This window comes from Anabas testudineus, chromosome 18, assembly GCF_900324465.2.
Source record: "Anabas testudineus chromosome 18, fAnaTes1.2, whole genome shotgun sequence".
NCBI classification, from domain to species: domain Eukaryota; kingdom Metazoa; phylum Chordata; class Actinopteri; order Anabantiformes; family Anabantidae; genus Anabas; species Anabas testudineus.
Window position 1 is genome coordinate 1,575,421 of NC_046627.1, and position 19,492 is coordinate 1,594,912.

Here is a 19,492-nt window from a genome sequence, read left to right on the forward strand (position 1 = left end):
TGCTGCACGGTGCCAAATGTAGGAAGGACAACAATGGTGTGATAGAGACGACTGGTCCAACAGCTGCATGTTCTGTGCTGAGCAGTGATGTGTTTATATCCTGTTAGTGTGAAGTGAACGGTTCATAGAGGTTTTACTTTTCTCAGAGTCATTTTATGAGACAGAGCAGAGTTTTAAAGTTTCAAATATGAAACGTCAGCGTGTAAAGTTTGATACAGGTGTCAGTGCAGATCCCTGATGCCGTCTGTAACGGTCTGCAGCTTCGAGTGCCGCTGACGGGGGCTCTGGAGAACCCCTTCTTTAACACCCAGGTTCTGTGAAGTGGTTTGTTTCAGCTTCTCCTGCTGAAACAAGAGCAGCTGTTAGAATCCACATTAAAACATGGTTATCAGGGTTGTAATCAGGTTTATTTGTTAACCTTCATTCTTGGAGCAGCTGCCAGGTGAGGTTGGACACACAGTGTCCCACAAGGTTATCGTCCAGATCCGTCTCCTGCTGGTCTAGAACTGGTCCAGTGGGTGGTGGATCTCAGTCCAAAGCCTTTCAGCTGTGTGGTTCTGAGTTATCCGTCCCATGAATCACTTCCACGCTGAGTCTTTGTAGATGTACTTTACATCAGAACACGACCACAGTTTGACTGTGTAATAAACGGGAGTCGTCTGAATCCTGTGGAACTTCTTTATTTTCAGGTTTCTTCCAAACACAAAGGAACCAGAACCAGTTTCATGTCATTTTAAATGTGTTGGTTAACAAAAAGGTACAAAACTAATATTAAGAGAAATTATGTTTGACACTTCATTAGCACAGAAATAAAGTCTTAAAGTCTGTAGTTGTTTAAACCTGAAAACCTCTTTATTGATGGACAAGTTGTTTTTAATCAGCTTTTTAAAATGAGTCGTAGCTGAAACCATCAGTAGCTACAACACGAGTGACCTGAACATCACAGGTTTTTATTCTGGTCAAAGTGAAGCTTCCGGTATCACATGATGTGGGATTAAGGCTCTGAACTCCCCTGGAAAAGAAACGTATGGGAATGAATCACACATCTGTTTTTCATATCTCACCTTCTTTTTTAAACGGACCCTTTACAACAACAGGAAGCTTCATATAATCTTTATATAAATACAGTTTTATTACATTTTTTGAGAACTGAGTGCTGAGAACAGGAAACTGCAGCTGGTTCCTGACGTGACACTGATTGTATTTACATGTATGTAGATAATCAGTAAACGTGGGTTCAGGTTCTGTGGGGGCGAATTTAAACCAACTGAAGATTCATTTAACATGTGCAGCTCATCAAACACAGATTTCTCCTCCAACCCCCTGAACAAATCAGACCTTACAGAGACGCTGCCTCCAGACTCCTGAGGTCGAGCGTGTCTTAGTGTGTTTATTCTTTTTCTTGCTGTAACTGTGAGAAGAAGCCACAAAGAAAACAGCAGCACGAAGTGAAACATGAGCAGGAAAAAGGCAGTTTGAGCTTCAGTCGGACTTTCTGCTGCTCTACTCATCAAAAACCAAACAGAAACCTGGTGAACTCCTGTTTAAGACAGAGAAATGGGAGATTTCTAGGATTAGTCTACCAGTGGAAACAAATAAAAAGTGTTACCACAAGTTAAAGTGATGCACGTCAACGGTTTATTAAGGAAACAGTCAGAGAATAAAAACTGGGACTGAAGCAGCAGCAAAGTGTTGAACTCAGAGCGTTTAGTTTGATGTTTGTATCATTTTTATTTAATCTAATAAATGTAGAAGAGTAAAAAGAAAATTAGGAATATTTATTATAATTATATATTATTATGTTAAATTAGAATTAGAATAATTAATTATTAAGTACAAGCACCTTGATAATGGACTTAAATTAACAACATCTAATTAAATTAACTAACATCAGACTTTGAAGAATTAAATCAAATTTTAAAACTAAACATTATTTGTTGAAGCAGCTGATTTTTGTACCAATGACAGAAAACGTACGAACTGCTCTGAATGAAGCGTTAACCTCTGTGCTGCCACCTGCTGGCTGCTTCCTGTCTTTTTAATGTCTTCACCAATGATGTGAACTCTCCTTGATGATGAAGAACTCACAGAAACACTTCAAGTTTCTGTCAGTGTCAGTGTTTCACACTCTTTTGTCACCAATCAAACACATTTTGACACCACACACACCTAAAATGATGCAGCTTAGAATTAAATAATAATAAATTAATGATAATAATAAAATACAAATTAACCTCTAATTTAATAATTGATAGATTTTTGTAAACTTTGGTCTGAAGGTCTGTCACAGCTACAGTATTGTATATAGTTTTAATGTCAACTCACCTTTTCCTGTTATCTTTCACTGTACTCTGGTTCGTTCTCCATTTGATTATTAGTGTTATTGTGTCGTATCAGGTCTATTTTCTGTTAATAGAACATTTCCTGTCCAGCTAGTCCTCATCCCACAGTCTTCATCCTGACACCTGATTGATTCACTTGTAAAGTGGACGTTCCTTCTCCAAAGTTGAGCTTCATTATATTTAATCACTCGACCTCACGTGGATCAGTAGAGTCACGATTACAGAGGAGAAGAAAGAGAAAAGAGAGGAAACTAGAGAGAAGAGACCTCGGGCAGCTGTGGAGGAGTCGACAGCTCAGTAAACCCACGTCCTCTCACTTCGTAGGACAGCACAGTGTGTCTCTGTTCTCTGCTGCAGTGAACAACAAACTGCTTGTTCAGCTGGAGACGAGCAGCTGATCTGGTTATTGAACTGAAAACAAAGAAACACAGCACAGTCCGACAGTAGGATGGAAACTAGAAGTGCTGAGCTCCTCCAGTGTTGGACTCCAACAGCTGCTGCCTTCAAGGAAATCCAGGAACTCTGAGTGATGAGGTCGTTTCACATTCCTCCTGTCAGTCGTCAGTCACAGTGACTTCCTCATTTTCATGAAGCAGCGGAAACATGTTGGACGCAGTTCCCCTGGTCCACTGCGTCCTTCAGTGTGGATCTAAGAGATCCACCAGAGACAGGTCCTTCTCAAACCACTTCCCCACCTTAAACCTGAACACGACCTTCCTGTCTCTGGTGTCCTGGATGTTATTTAGCATCTTGTACATCAAACAACATCAAGTGACAGCGACATGGAAGAATCTGTCCAGCCAACAAAACTGATCGTCCAGCTGCAGTTTCCGGGAACTGGTGGTGTCAGATGGAGGTGGAGGACTTCCCCCCGAGCTGCTGAGATGACTTCATCTTCCAACCCTGATTTCCATCTCGGTGCTGTTTCTAATATCAGTTCTGAAACAGTTCTTTGAGTTGTGCCACATTCCAAACACAGCCCCCGCACACGCTCACACACTCGTGTGTTTGCCAACAAACTCCACCCTGGACGGATGGAGCTGGATCAGTGGATCATCTCTGTAGCTGTGGTTTCCTCAGTGACAGCAGCAGCTGCTCTGCTCTCATGGCTCCATCAACATCTTCAGCGTTTCTGTTGGTGTTCACAGGTTTAGGGATGTTTCTCCTGACGCCTGAAGGTAAGAGCTGAGGTTGTTGTCACCAAGACGGACGAGTGGCTCATGAACAACAGCTGAATTCAGACCAACTGCATCTGATCAGATACTGTAGAACTTTAAGTGTAGTTATAATAAATGTTGTCGATTTTACTGCAGTACTTTAAGTGGAGACTTTATTAAACCTTAAACCTTATGAAGTTGATCAGAGGAGAGTTGTTGATTCCACTAAATCCTTCAGTGAATATTTAGTAGACTTCAGTAGACAAACAGTCGACTGACACTCGTGACACTCGTGACAATGACTAACAAAAGTTTCCCAGCAGCAGATGATGACATGATGAAATAATCAGTGGGGAAACAGGACGAGGAGAATTTGTTCAGGTTCTGTACTGGAGATCAAATCTGAGCATTTACAGTAACGACGTGTTTGGACCTGACTGTATTTTAGAGGGAACGTTTGATTTCTTTACTCCAACACGACTGTGTGACAGTTCAGTGGAGTTCCTGCTGATAATAAACACACGTTGACTGAATCACTAAAGCTGAGAGGGTTCATCACACTGTGCAGTCAAAGCTTTTTATCTCCAACCTTCAGCTCAGATAAACATCACAGCTGAACCTGAAGACAGTGTCTCTCTGACATGTCGAGCTCCAGACGTCGCTGCCATCACAGCTGTAGAGTGGAGCAGAGCCGACCTGGAGCCACAGTACGTCTTTGTGTATCGGAGCGGCCGGTTCGATGGAGACAACCAGCATCCGTCTTTTCAGAACCGGGTGGAGCTGAAGGACGAACAGATGGAGGACGGAGACGTGTCTGTGACTCTGAAGAACCTGAGAGTTGATGACACAGGAACGTACGAGTGTCGGGTAAACCAGAGAAGAAGAAACGTCACACAGGGCATCATCCACCTGAGAGTCGAACCAGGTGAGTTAGTGTGTGTGTGTGTGTGTGTGTGTGTGTGTGTGTGTGTGTGTGTGTGTGGATCAGAGTTGAAGCTGCTTCCTGGTTGTTGATGTGAGAGTGAAACATCACAGATCAGATGTTGGTGTTGATGAGACTTTGTAGAAAACAGCTGGTATGAGTGATGGGATCAAAGTGCAGTAGATAATGTCTGACAGGAGTTTGAAGAGGAAATGGATTCTGTTGTGTTCTTCACTCATCACCTACCTGACACCTGCTGACTCACTGCTGCTTCTCATCTGCAGGAGACAACAAGGGTGGAGGAGACAAGGATGGAGGAGACGAGGGTGGAGGAGACGAGCAGGGACACGTTGGACTGACAGTTGGTCTGTCAGCTGCTGTGCTTCTTCTTCTTCTTCTTCTTCTTCTTCTTCTTCTTGGTTCTGGCTTTGGGATCTTCAGGAGTTGTAGAAGACGCACAGTCGGAAATTCATCTGAAAACGACACGAACTCCAGCAGGTGGAAAACGTCTCCGGGTCCTGCTGCTGCTTCCTCACTGAATTTAACTCAGACAAACAATAAAGACAAAGAACCACATGTTTTAAAGAAACTAGCAGAGACTAAGAACTGATGGAAGAAATAAAACCCACATTAGCTGAGGATGTTCAAACAGCTGGATCAGTCTCAGTGAAGCAAGTTCAGTTCATTCATTAACAGCTAAAGTAAAAGTTTTAGAAGACGCGTCTTAAATTAGAATGATCACAGATTCATTGAATCTCTTTAATGTTTCTCTAGATTTTAGTGGTTTGATCGACTGCTGAGTAGTTTTTGAATTTCTCCTTGAGGATCAAGACAATCTGTTCTTATACAACGATGAAGCTTCTTCATTAGATGTTAAACAGAACTGACTCTGTGTGATCGATGTGAAGTGTTTTTACCCTCTAAACAGTAACACTGCAGTGTAGTGCAGTACAAGTACAACATCACAGATGATGTAAGTACTGAACAGGAAGTACCTCCACTCTGTACTTCAGCACAGCTCTACCTTACTTTAAACCACGGCTGATTGAATCGTTTATTTACTAACGACAGTGAACATCTCACTTCCTGAACCATCTGCTCTGATGTCGTGCAGGTCGTGTGGTGCATTGTGGGATTGTTTGGGGACGATGAAGCCGGAGAAGAAGTCAAACTGTAAAATTAAATCTATTAAAGTTTAATATCTGTGTCACTGGTGGGAAATAAAAAGTCCTGAAGACGTTTCTAATGATGTTAGAGCTCCGTATCAAACAGGGTGGAGCTGCCACCTGCTGGCTGCTTCCTGTCTGTTCAGTTTATTCATGTCTGTCTCAGAAACTGGACATTATATTAGTGTCCTAATGATCTGTATCTAAAACTCCCACAGTTTAACAAAACATCCAGTAGCAGTGTTGATGTCAGTGTGAAGTCTATTTCATTAAATGTTAGAAAACTGTTCAAATTCCATAAAAACACAAATTAAAACCAATAAAACAGCTGGAACACATGTGATGAAGCTCAGGACTCATCCTGCTGAAAACCAAGGATTTAACTGAGACTCACTTAGAAACAACGTCTCCGTCAAACCTCAACCTGCAGCTCAAACACCTGATTCCACCTGAGAAGATACGATGGGTAAGAAGGTTCCTCACATTAAACATCGTATGTTGATGCAGATAATTGTTCAAATGTGCAACAGGATGTTTTTGAACATCAGCTCAGAGTCCCATGATATGAGACCATTCTAGATCAGACATGAAGAATCACTGCACAATAAAGAGGTGACAATAAAAACTAAATAAGAAAAACAAAGAAACAGAATAAAATTAAGAAGAACTGTTTTTAAAAGTGAGATCTGGAGTCTCCGAGTCTGTGTCTTTCAGTTTTAGGTCGGGAACAAACAACAACTCCCCTCAGATCCTATCAGACAATCTCTTCAGTGACGAGGTCCGGTTTTTACGACGCTCCGCGGTCCTTGAACGCGCCACGGCTTCAATAAATACCGGTGACGTCAGACGCCAATTATCTCGTCGTGGCGCAGGAGACTGAAGACGGGTCTAAGTGGTCCAGAACTGATCCAGAACTGGTCTAGAACTGGTCTAGGACTGGTCTAGAACTGGTCCAGAACTGGTCCAGGACTGGTCCAGGACTCGTCTAGAACTGGTCCAGGACTGGTCCAGGACTCGGAACAGGTGAGCTGCGGTTTGTTCAGATGACGTCAGGTGTGTGGTCGTTGTTCAGGTAACATGTGGAGCTTCAGCTCATTAATCCACAGCTCGGACTTTAGGGACTTTAGGTTTAATGTTTTGGGTCCAAACGGACCTCTGAGGGGCACGTGGAGCTTTAACCTTTAACCTTTAACCTTGAAATGAGACGTTTGAAGCAGCAGATAGAAACCCGGTTCCTCCTGAACTGATGGACTGAAGTCACGTGGATCTGTGATCTGTGCTCAGGATCATCAAACATCAGCTGGTTTAAACTTACATGGTCCAAGAAATGTCTCTGGTTCTGGTTCGGTTCTGGTTCTGGTTCGGTTCTGGTTCTGGTTCTGGTTCGGTTCTGGTTCTGGTTCGGTAAAAGGCCTCATGACTGATGCGTTCAGGGGCTGCAGGGATTTAAAGACGTGATGAGTGAACACTGTTAGAACAGTACATTGAAGAAGTCTCAACACTAACACCGTCCAGGTTTCTATGAGTCTCTCAGTGATGTTGATCTGTATTTAATGTTTCAGGATCAGGACTAAACAAATCCTCAGTTGAACCCACGCTTCGTTTTCTTCGAGGCCTGACTTGTCGGGCTGACTCTCACTTTCTTTATTCTGAGGTGAGTTCAAAGACCTTTCTTAGTGTCCATGTTGATTTTTATCTCTTTACATCAGTAAACTTACACATTTTATGTCAGTTTAAGTTGATTCTCTGGTGAAGGGAGGAGGTTAAATCTCATTAGATGACCTGTGATCAGACTCTTGTATTAGTTTGTTCATGGCCGCACGTCGACTTTGTATTAAACAGTTTTTCTCCTCACACCTGAACATCACACGGATTAAAATACATTCATACTAAAGCTCATTTAAATGTCAGGAAGTGTTGAGGAGTCATGTTTATGATGAAGTTGGTGGTTTGAGATTTTACTTGGTCTAATATTTATTTTTCTCTTTTTCTATTTCCAGGTTGATCTACGAACTGTGAGTCTAAACTTTTTTATATTTTTGGCCGCCGTGCCTCTGTTTCTCTTTCTCTCCATCAGCTGGATTTGTCTTTTGCTGGATTTGGCCGCTGGGTTTGATCTGGTGCCGCTGTTTTCCTCGGTCTACCTAACCTGGGCAGACACCTGCTCAGCCGTCTGTGCGCGCGTCCGCTACGGCCACTTAGTTCATTTAATCCAAAATGAAAATCTTCGTCTATTTTCAACATTTTATTTCGCATTAAAAATAAAATAAACAAATATTTTCCAGTTCGTGTTTAGTTCTGAATAATCCTCCAGGTAAAATATTAATTTTTTTCCATAGCAGCAGTAGAAACCAGACAAACTGAGAATGACTGATGTCTTGTTGGTTTGTTGACCTCTTGTGTTAGTTGGTTTCATGTTTGTGGTTCAGGTTTAAGTCATGTATCTGTTGAGTTGTTGTTATGATGTTTGACTGTCACAGCTTGTTTGTGTTGACTTGTTTTCTTCCCTTGTTTCCATCCAGTTGTCTTGAGAGCTGTTAACTTGCTGTAGCTTCCTGCTTCATTCAGTTTATAATTTAACTTCTTACCTCAGTTGTTGTAGGTTGTCAGTGTAGGTTAGGGTTAAAGGTTAGGTATTGATATGTCAGTGTAGGGTGGGGTTAAAGGTTAGGTGTTGATATGTCAGTGTAGGTTAGGGTTAAAGGTTAGGTATTGATATGTCAGTGTAGGTTAGGGTTAAAGGTTAGGTATTGATATGTCAGTGTAGGTTAGGGTTAAAGGTTAGGTATTGATATGTCAGTGTAGGTTAGGGTTAAAGGTTGGGTATTAATATGTCAGTGTAGGTTAGGGTTAAAGGTTGGGTATTAATATGTCAGTGTAGGTTAGGGTTAAAGGTTAGGTATTGATATGTCAGTGCAGGGTGGGGTTAAAGGTTAGGTATTAATATGTCAGTGTAGGTTAGGGTTAAAGGTTAGGTATTGATATGTCAGTGTAGGTTAGGGTTAAAGGTTAGGTGTTATGTCAGTGTAGGTTAGGGTTAAAGGTTGGGTATTGATATGTCAGTGTAGGTTAGGGTTAAAGGTTAGGTATTGATATGTCAGTGTAGGGTGGGGTTAAAGGTTAGGTATTGATATGTCAGTGTAGGTTAGGGTTAAAGGTTAGGTATTGATATGTCAGTGCAGGGTGGGGTTAAAGGTTAGGTATTAATATGTCAGTGTAGGTTAGGGTTAAAGGTTAGGTATTGATATGTCAGTGTAGGTTAGGGTTAAAGGTTAGGTATTGATATGTCAGTGTAGGTTAGGGTTAAAGGTTAGGTATTGATATGTCAGTGTAGGTTAGGGTTAAAGGTTAGGTATTGATATGTCAGTGTAGGTTAGGGTTAAAGGTTAGGTATTGATATGTCAGTGTAGGGTGGGGTTAAAGGTTAGGTATTGATATGTCAGTGTAGGTTAGGGTTAAAGGTTAGGTATTGATATGTCAGTGTAGGTTAGGGTTAAAGGTTAGGTATTGATATGTCAGTGTAGGTTAGGGTTAAAGGTTAGGTATTGATATTTCAGTGTAGGTTAGGGTTAAAGGTTAGGTATTGATATGTCAGTGTAGGTTAGGCTTAAAGGTTAGGTATTGATATGTCAGTGTAGGTTAGGGTTAAAGGTTAGGTATTGATATGTCAGTGTAGGTTAGGGTTAAAGGTTGGGTATTAATATGTCAGTGTAGGTTAGGTAAAATGTATTTGATTTTTAATTTTGCCATATATGTGGCCAAGGTGCACTGGCATACAGGGGCCTGCACACAATCGCCAGTTCCCCTACCCATCTCCCTGAAGAGAAGGTAAGTAAAAAATGATATATATATATATATATATATATATATATATATGTATATATTCATAAAATATCCGTTGTAAAACTTGGTGTTCAATAAAATCCTGTTTAAAATTAAAAAGAGGTAAGTATTTGTGTTTTCATTTTTTGTTAATGACACTTTATATTGCAGGCACTTTTCAAGGAGTATGTGTATATGTTATAGTTTAATTGTTGTTTAAATAAAAAAGAGGAAAGAAGTTGGAAGACAGCGTGTATCCAGTCAAAACCAGAAGAAGTTCCAAATTGGGACATGATAAAAGAAGTTAATAAATTTTATAAAGTATACAATAAATAATTCCAATAAATACTATTAAAAAGTGCTTGTTATAAGTGCTAATTATAAAACAATCCCCAAACCATGCAATATTAAAATGCAAATTTAAAACATGCAACATCATAACATCAATAATAAATAAATAAATAATTAAAATTGTTAATAATTCCATATCATAAAACACCATGCTAATTCATATATATTTACAATAAAAATACAATCATGTACCAATGCTATGTAGACCGGATATTCCTTTTATAGTGTTACAATATGCACGGGCGGTTCCACAGAGCGTCCTTAGTCATTTCCAGATATTATGTGAGTCCTGGTAGGGAGTGGGAATCGAACCACTGGACCTGGGATTCCAAGGTGGCTGCTTATCTTATTGTGCTAAACCTCAGCCCATGCATAAACCAGCTATTGTTTGTGATTAAAAAATAAGAGGGTGAACGAATAAGAAATATAAAAAAGTCTGGACAATGGGTCTATTCTAAAATCCAAATCTATGAAGGGTAGAATCTAATCTGTTCTCTTAAAAGGATTATTATATTTTACAACAGACTTATGTGAATTTCCAGAGGGTCGAAGCATCGAACCACTCATCTCAGGGTCCACAGGTAAGTGTTTATCTCAAGGAGCTATAAACCCGAGCATGTTAATTCACCTGTGCAATGATGTCCATATAAAAGAGAAAGCTAAGAACAATCCTCCATAAAATCTAGTGCATAAACAGAGGGTTTAGGAGAAGGGAGGGTAGAGGTTAGGATGGGGAGAGGGAGAGGTTAAGGTTAGGAAGGAGGGGTGGGGGTTAGGTTTAGGAGAGGGAGGGGGAAAGGTTAAGGTTAGGGTAAGGAGAGGGAGAGGTTAAGGTTAGGAAGGAGGGGTGGGGGTTGGGTTTAGGAGAGGGAGGGGGGGAGGTTAGGGTTAGGTGAGGGTCTTTTTCTTTTTTCTTCTTTTGCAAGAGAAGGATTTTTGTGTGTGTTGATATTAGGAGACCTTCTGAATGGTGTGTGCATTGTGAGTTCGGGTGATAGCTGCTGCTCCTGGACTGGCACCTGTGGAGAAATGTGAGTTACAGGAGGAGAAAAAGAGACAGAAAATGGAGGAGGTTGTGGTGGAGAGCAGGACCCAGTTTCTTCAGCTTCTGAATATAAGGTATGTGTATTGGGAACTTGCTGAAATTTATCCATCTTGTTCCTTTTGAACTGTTCTCTCTGTGGCAGTGGTAAAGGCTTAATCTGATCTGACAATGTTACAAGTGATGGTCTGGGACCTAAAGAAAGAGTGTGTAAATTCCTATTGGATTTTGGCAATGGAGGAAACTGTGTCCTGCTCTCCAAGTTTGGTGAATTTGAAGTTGTTTGCTTTTCCCTTTCTGTCTTCCTATTGCAGGATAAGGCAGGAGATGAGCGTAGCAGAGGAGGGGCCAGAACTGGACTTGAGGGTTAGGGTTAACCCTAACCCTAACCCTAACCCTAACCCTTGAAAACTGATTAATATCTAATACAGAGTTGGTAAATGTCTTCAGTGATGGGTCAAATTTATGAAGTGTTGATAGGGTGTTCATTGATATGAAGTGTTGATAGGGTGGCTGTGGAACCGGGGGTAAAGCTGGTCGACCACTGACCGCAGGGTCAGCGGATCGACCCTGTACACCTGGTCCACAGCTCACACTCAGTATTTGGGGAAGAGATGAAATGTGTAGAGATTTCCCCAATGAGAAGAACAATTTGATAAGTTAACGATGGTTATACTAATTTTAAGCTCTGCTTTAAACTGGTATAACTCAACTCTGTCTGCTAAATCAGTGACAGGCAAGTTTGTCAGGAGGGCTGCAGGTCGCAGAGGTAAAGCTGGTCGACCACTGACCGCAGGGTCGGTGGATTGATCCGTTTACTCTCAGGCCGCAGCCCATTAGAAGTTACTAAATATAAATATAATGTGGACATAGATTAGTACAGGACTAGACACAGGTTTGTCATCATGTGGTTCAGTGATCTAACTCCAGTCTCACAGGTTTGATTGTAATATGAGGTACTTAGAGGTTTTTAAACATCTGAAACATGTAAAGGAATCTAATCAATGAGAAACAGAATTTAATAAGAAGAAATGGTTCAAAAATAAACAATATAAACATATTTACTGTAGTTAATGTAACAACTACAGTAAATCATGTGTTTGACTTACAAACACTCACATGTTTCAATAATAGAGTTCTACTAATGAATTAAATTAGTATAACCCCACTCTCTGACCACGTCCACACTAAGTCAGATCAATTTCATCTTTCTGCTGTTCACACAAGCAGCTTGTTAACATTTAGATGACTCGATGTGGACAAACTCTCTCCTCTGTCCCCCTCAGTCTCCCCCCTCCCTCCATCTTTTTCAACAGGTAAAGACTCGGCAGCTGAATCCTGAGGAGTCGATATTTCTCACTTTGAATTGTAAGGTGAGCCTAAAAGAAGCATTTACTAAAATATGTACAACACACACTGTTGTAATCTAAAGTTTTATTAAGTGATATTTGTGACAGTCTGTAAAATCTTCTAAATTGAACTGGGAACATCATCTGTTGTCCAACTTCCAACAGGGTCAGCTGATCCTTTATCCTCCAGCCCACATGTTGAGGTGTTTAATTAAGACCCAGAACTCGAGTATCTGCTAAATGTAAATATGAAGTGGAACAGTAGGAGACATGTTTCAGTGATTCCTGGAGCCTGAATTCAGCTAAATGTAAAGTAATAATTCTACAGGTTGGATTTATAATATGAACCATTTTAAATGATCAGCTGAAATATGTAATGAAATCTCCTCAATGAGAAACAGTTGGATATGAACAAGTTCCAAAATATTTGACTGTAGTTGTTTTATTATTGTAACAACCAGAGAAAAATCATGTTTGATTTACAAACATGAGTTTAATGTGAAGGGTTAAACTAATTTATTACTTCCTCTGATTTAAATGAGTATAACCCCACTCTCTGACCACGTCCACTCTGAGACACTAAATTCATGAATGAACCTTTTTGCAGTTTGTGCAGATGAAAGACTTTTTGAATTTAGATGGTTTAAAGTGGATTTGTTCTGTGTCACTGTGTCTCTGTCTGTCTCTGTGTCTCTGTCTGTCTCTGTGTCTTTGTCTGTCTCTGTCTTTGTCTCTGTCTGTCTCTGTGTCTCTGTCTCTGTGTCTTTAGTGTTTAACAGTGTTTTGGGCTGTCAGTAGATTAGAGCTGTCAGAGTTTGTCCATGAATTTCAAGTGTTCACTTTAATAAGTACACTTGTTAAAATATTAAATGTCCACCAGTGGATATTTTCTCAGTAACAAAGATTTTATTTTGATATAAATTAGTCTGTCAAAGCTTTTTCAAATTTCAGATTAGCTTGTTTGCATTATTAGACCTGTTGGTTAGTGTTGGTGTGACTCTGGATCCAGGAGGTAGAGCCTAAGTGGAGACTTACTTACTGCAGCGTCAGCGTGTTGAAGTGATTCCTGAAGACAGAAAACAGACTCGACAGGTCAACAACTGTAACATGATTAAAATCAGATTAACAGCAGAATCAGACTCATTAATATTTACAACACAATGAACAGCTGCATGCTAACATTTTGGTGAGGTGGGATTTGGTATTTGTTGAATCATTGGATTAAATTTACTAATGTGTTGGAAACACAAGGACTCACAACAGAGGTCACTGTTTTTGTCCATGTCTACATTAAACCAGATAAATGTAAAATCACCTCTTTCTCTTCATTTTGAATCTTCAGTCCAGTTTAAGTTTAATGCAGACAGAAGTAACTGGTATAAAACATGAACATGGAATCTTAGAAATGGGTTTTGGGCTTAATGAAGACATGGTTTAGAACTTGCACTATGTTGGTGTCACACACAGTCCTACCCCCCCACTCTCACTATATGTTAGTCACACAAACACTACAGTGGTGTCACAGTTCATTAATGAATGTCCACCTCAGACGCTGTGGGTTGTGGTTGGTGTTACTACTTTCACCTTCTTTCTTACCTTCTGTTTCTTTTTCTGACTCTAAGCTTGGAACAACTTTGTAAATCTACAAACATCAGTATCTTTTCTACTGTTTTTGTAGCTTTCTCTCTTCTGGTCCTGTTTTCCTGTCATTTTCTTTTTCCTGCCTTTATCTCCTACTTAATAATTCAGTTCTTTTGTTGTTTTTACTAACATGGCAACAGTGTCATGTATCCTAATGTCTCAGATTGGTTTGGAACAAAAGCTCTTGTTCCAGTACGTCTTCAAACACTGAGTGTCTTTTTATTTATTTTGGCTCTTTATTTATTTTATTTATATATTTGATCATTTTTTTCATTTGTGTGCCTCTGTCTGGGTTTTCATGGTTTTCCTTTAACACCCCCACTCCATCACAACCTCTGGATTTCAGTTCCTGCTCAGTGGTTTCACATTGTGGACAGAAAAATAATTAAATGTACTAGTGTGCTTATATTTCATAAGTGTTTTATCTGGTGGTGGTATATGGGGCACGTCATTCTTTTCTAATTATTGGGGAATGCAGTGAATTGTTTGTCCAAGATTGGTTTTAAGACTTCCTAATACTTTGGTCTTAACTCGCCTGATACTGTGAACGTTTTCTTCTGTGTACATGTCTGGTACATATGTTTAGTACCCTGAGTTCTTTGCATGTGTCCTGTTATGATCTGAATGTGTTTGATATCTTATACTTGAGCTGATCTGAGGTTTTATTCATGTTTTTATTAGAACTAGAAAACACTAAGATGGTTTGTATTAAATATCGCTACGCTGGAGATTTTATGGATGGATTGTATGTGTTTTGTTTTTCTTTATTAAACTGGTATTCAGCCCATAAATGTATATTATAAATATCTAAAATCTATATTTACAGCTGGGATGTGCTGGAATTTGTTTATACAATTACATTTACCAGAAATGGTAGCTGGTAAATCAGTTGCCAGGTTATGACTGGATGATGCTTGGTTCAGATTTACTGCTGAAGATCATCACTGTACAAGTCTTTAGTTGTATTTCAGTGTTATGACCTGGAGTTGTAATGCTGGCTGCCTCTCTGCAAATCTTCATTCATTCTATGGAAAACCTCGAGTACGATGTTTCATGATTTGTATTTTTTAAATACAGTTTAATTTCCGAGCATCTTGGGAGGCCTCCCAGCAGGGTAATTTATTGTACCCCTGCAAAGCGTTGCGTCACAACATACGGTCGCGTCAACCGCTAAGAATCGCTGCAGCGTCCTGTAACACGGGTAAAGTTAGGACAGTTACCGAAATGTTGTCCTCAAATGTTAATTGACAAGAGTGCGTTTGCGTTCTTGGGATGAAGCAAGTTTAGCAGAGAGATGACTGGGATTACTGTAAAGAAGCTATTGAACACCCAATTTGGCTTTGATGAATTTACCATCTAGTGGTTATGATGACAGCAGTGATATTACTGAACTACATCCACTGTACCTCTAACACCATATTAAATTATTCACAAGTGATTTTAAATGTTTGTGTACTTGAAATGGCAACATATCATGGGCTGACTGCCAGAAAATGTGTAATGTGATAATTATGGTGAGTTTATCCACAAATGTGATAAATTATCTGAATGTTTTGATTGAAAAATGATCTTTTTATGTTGACCCATCATTTGTAATGTGAAATGGAAGTCGAGCTCTCTCCTTGTCGATGGGCTGACAGCAACATCTGCAGCATTTGTTTAGTCTAATGTTTTATTCTGTTTATCCTGAGAACGTTCAATAACTGATAATCATTTATCACAAATGAGAGCCAGCACATCTCCACACTACAGAGAAAAAGGTTTACTGAGTCGACTCATAACATAAGAAGGTAAGGCTTTTCTCCTTCCCCTTCTTCTCTTTGTGAAGATGTCTGTGCTCCAAGAAGTTTTAATTTGGACTGTTGCTGGTTCTTAAAGCTACTTGTGGAGAGCTGACTTTCAAGTTTTTCAAAAGAGGTAAATGTATAAGTAAGAGGTTATGGTTAAGGTTGGTTGTTTGTTCTAAATTGTATTTTTTATTTTTTGTCCATGCTTTACATTCAATATGTTAAAGTTCCACGTTGTAATATCAGTTTTGTAGATACAGGACAATATCTGACATTTGAACATTCAGCTCTTATTTTTCTGCACACTTTGTGGACGGGGATAATCTTGACTGAAATCTCGCTTCATAAGGGTCGGGGTTTTGTTCAGTAGGTCATACATCACAGTTCCATATATTCTCATGTAGCAGTTTTCAGATTTGACTGAGTTGAGTTCCTATGACCCACTTCACACATCCATCTTTAGCAGAAACGGTAAAGATGAACGTGCTTTACAAAATGCCCTTTTATTTTCTGTGAAGGGTACAATTCATGCGTTTCTTTTCCATTGGGGTAACTCTGCCACAGCTTCTTCCTGGATTAACTTGCATCCTAAAGTGTCCGTTGTCTTGAAGCCTTTCTTCTGCACACAGTGGTTTGTAAAGTACCTTGTTAAGTGCAGGATTTGTAAAGTGAAGCAGGGCAACTAGCTCTGCTTGTTCAGTGAATTAGCTTCTGTCGTGACATCATCTACAGCATGGATCTGGATCTCAAAATGCTCTTTTCTGTGAAGAGCACAAAGGTTTTTCTTTCAGGTAACTTCCCAACAGCCTCTTTCTAGAGGTTTTCTTGTAAACAGAGTTGTACGTCTAACTCTGTGGCACCGTTCTCTTGAAATGGACTTCTGGATTCTGCGAAGGCCACAGTGTAAGTTATTTGGTCCCTTTTAGCCTCTTTCTGGGTGAACATCCATCCCAAGTGTTTTCTTTCTACAGAAAACAACCAAACATCTGCACTCTGGTGAGTTGAGTCATACATAACCTCAGTGGTAAGTTAAATGGAGTCCATCTATACTGGAAAGGGAAATGTTCTTTTCTGGAACGGCACAAGGTGGAACTCCCTAAGGACCCCTTCATGGAGGGGTTTTCTCTTTGGGAAGGTTTTACAGTTCAACAGGATGCATCTGGATTTTCTGTTGCGTGCTTGAATTTATCAAGTGGGTGAAGTGGCTCTGCTACATTCTGTAGCAGCAAGTAGGTTTCTTTCCACAGGATTTATTCACAGGTGTTCATCACCCATTCAGGGGACATGTTTGTACCAACAACCATCTTAGAGGTGAGTTCTTGATGTTGAGTGTGAGTATCTGCACATCAGTGATTGTCAGAGGCACAATGTTAAGTTGCTCATTTCATTTTCATGATGCAATATCTCATGACTGCTTTGAGTTTTGTAAAATGTGGCACAAACTTCTGTTTAAATGTATAAATTGATTAGAATGAGTTTGAACAAACGACATTCTTGACTGATCCCCTTGGGGAAATGGGAACATGCATGTGAACTTTGTCATGAAGCTTCAAAACATGATTACAGGTGAAGATGCTGCTCATCACTCTGTATTCAAGTGCACAAGTGTGCTCCAGTAGCAAATTATGTGAATTCAAATTGCTGGTTTTGTGGATGTGATATCTGTTTCTGAACTTGCAGCTATGACATTAACTTGTGGTTCCTGAATTGTTTAAATTGCCTTGTTGTTCCTGTTTTACTTTTCTCTTAATGATTTTTTTTTCTTCTTTTTTTTAAATCAGAGTCCAGTTTTGCTGTTATTCATTGTCCCACTTAAAACACAAATAGTTTGACTGTCATTGAATTAATTTAGAGCACACATGCTGGCTCACCTCTCTGCCAACCTTCATACCCAAGATCTCTGTTCAAATAGGTCTGATGTAATAGCTTTGTGACTTTTTTATAGATTAATTTTTTCTTTCTCTGTATGTTGGGTCCCCAGCAAGAGAATTAATCCCAGTCCTTAAAATCATTACATCACGTTGGTGCAACAGCAAGTGCTGAGACAAGTTTAGGCCGTTTGACATGTCGATTAGACTGTACTTGTGTTCCTGGGAGAAAGTTTGGCAAAGGGACGATTCAGAGCTTAAATGACAAACTATTAAACACATACTGGGATTATATTTACCTAATTTACATGCTGTTTATGACAATGATGAAAATCTGTGCTGTAATTATTGAATTACTGTTTTTCAAAAGGATATTTCATGTACTTGATGATGGTAACACATTGTGGGCTGACCTCCAGATAACAAAGTTACACTTTCATTTTATTTATTTTTATATTTCCTGTTAGAAAACATGTTAATGTCACTAATACATGTAAATGTCTCTGTGACCAGTGTGGATCATCCTGATTTCTGTTTTGTTTCTTTTGTATCCTTGTCTGTAATTAGTTTTTTCATGAATATTATTTTGTATTATGATCAGTGTTTTGTTTCAACTTTAACTCAACAGATCTGATTAATTCTGTCAGTCTCGGCCTCATCTCTGACCAGTCTTGGACAAACAATGGGGGGTTATGTAGTGCTACAAATGATTGTAGTACCACACTCAGGAATGGTTGAGAAATGTGAAGAAGGAAAAACGCTTTTCTTGAAGATTTGCAGTGATCACAAGCGATATGTGAAAGTGCAGTTCACGTAGAACCAGACGTGCTGGGACCAGGAGGAGCTGCTTCCTGGATGGCTGTGAAGAGGAAATCAAAGCTGCACCAAACGTTCCATGATGAAGTTGGAGCTGTGAAGGTGACCAGACTGTACCAATCTAAGATGGAGCTGCTGGGAAACCAATTTCTCAGGTCTGTTAAGTATTTAAATATGAACCACTTCTTAATCTCTTTGTACATGTTGTTCATCAAATTGTTGTTTTCAGATGTCCAACCTTAAAAGTTCCAAAAGACTAATAACGACACCCTGAGCTGACCAAGAACAACACACACCCCTGACCTCAACATGTCACCTTGGAATGATTAAGTTTGTAAAGCATTGAGCCGCCTACAGGACCTAGAAACCACTGTCTGCTTATTCAGAGCAGGTAAAGATCAAGTGATATCGCTTTAATTGGAGAACATCTGGGAAGATGACAACATTATGGTTTGGATGTTCACATTACTTGTTTCATCAGATTTTTCTTTCTTTTCTTTTCAGAACAGTACAGTTACCTGAATGATCACTACTTCAGCCAGCACAACACATCCAGCCACTGAGATGACTCCTATAAACCTCCTGGGACTTTCAGTCAGTGTGGTTCCAATAAAATGAAGCAAACACAAACCGGCAACAGTACAGATATGGCCAAAAGAGACCTGCAGTTCAAAAGAGAAAATGTAGAACTGTGTGGACAAGCCGTGGTTGTATATTTGTATGTGATGTGGACATATGTTCACTCTGCCCTTCTTTCTCTGGACCAAGTTTTAAAGACACAGTATTATTGCTCTGACGTAAGAAACATTTCACCCGAGTTAATCGGGCCCCGTCTCATCCAGCTCTGATGATTCTTATTCAACAATGAAAAAAAGAATCTGCTGCCTTCAAAACAAACATGTCTTTCTGACTTTAACCATTGTTAAATTACTGCAGCTAACCTCTTTTTTGTACAATACAAAGGCTGCCAGAGCCTTCAGTAGGTTTCCAGCAACGCTTTTACTCTTGATGCCTTATCTCAGCTGTTTTTATTATACAGGTCAAATCACAGCTCATAACAATGATTTAGATTAACAGTCATTAATTAATGTAATGTAATTAACTCTAACACCCTCAATGTTGTGATTTTTAACTTTTGCTTTGTTTTACATGTTTATCTGTAAAATGTCACTTTTAAACTGTAATTCTTGTGAAATCAAAGTTCACTTTTGCTGCTGTCAATCATCACA

The 19,492-nt window shown here is 39.6% G+C and overlaps 1 protein-coding gene across 1 annotated transcript; it reads left to right on the forward strand.

Moving 5' to 3' along the window:
• Window positions 1-3,309: 3,309 nt before the first annotated feature.
• Window positions 3,310-11,210, forward strand: LOC113168671 (coxsackievirus and adenovirus receptor-like). Its single transcript, XM_026369708.2, has 5 exons — window positions 3,310-3,520; window positions 4,095-4,424; window positions 4,706-4,786; window positions 10,747-10,879; window positions 11,117-11,210. Exons 1-5 carry the CDS (start codon window positions 3,448-3,450, stop codon window positions 11,208-11,210), a joined length of 711 nt encoding a protein of 236 aa, XP_026225493.1. The 5' UTR covers window positions 3,310-3,447.
• Window positions 11,211-19,492: the final 8,282 nt, after the last annotated feature.

Excerpts from the sequence above, each read along its gene's own strand:
- LOC113168671 (XM_026369708.2), top strand. The coding sequence starts at position 3,448 with ATGGCTCCATCAACATCTTCAGCGTTTCTGTTGGTGTTCACAGGTTTA. Across the intron at positions 4,425-4,705 it reads CCACCTGAGAGTCGAACCAG|GAGACAACAAGGGTGGAGGA; the intron begins GTGAGTTAGTGT and ends TCTCATCTGCAG. Across the intron at positions 10,880-11,116 it reads CTTCAGCTTCTGAATATAAG|GATAAGGCAGGAGATGAGCG; the intron begins GTATGTGTATTG and ends TTCCTATTGCAG.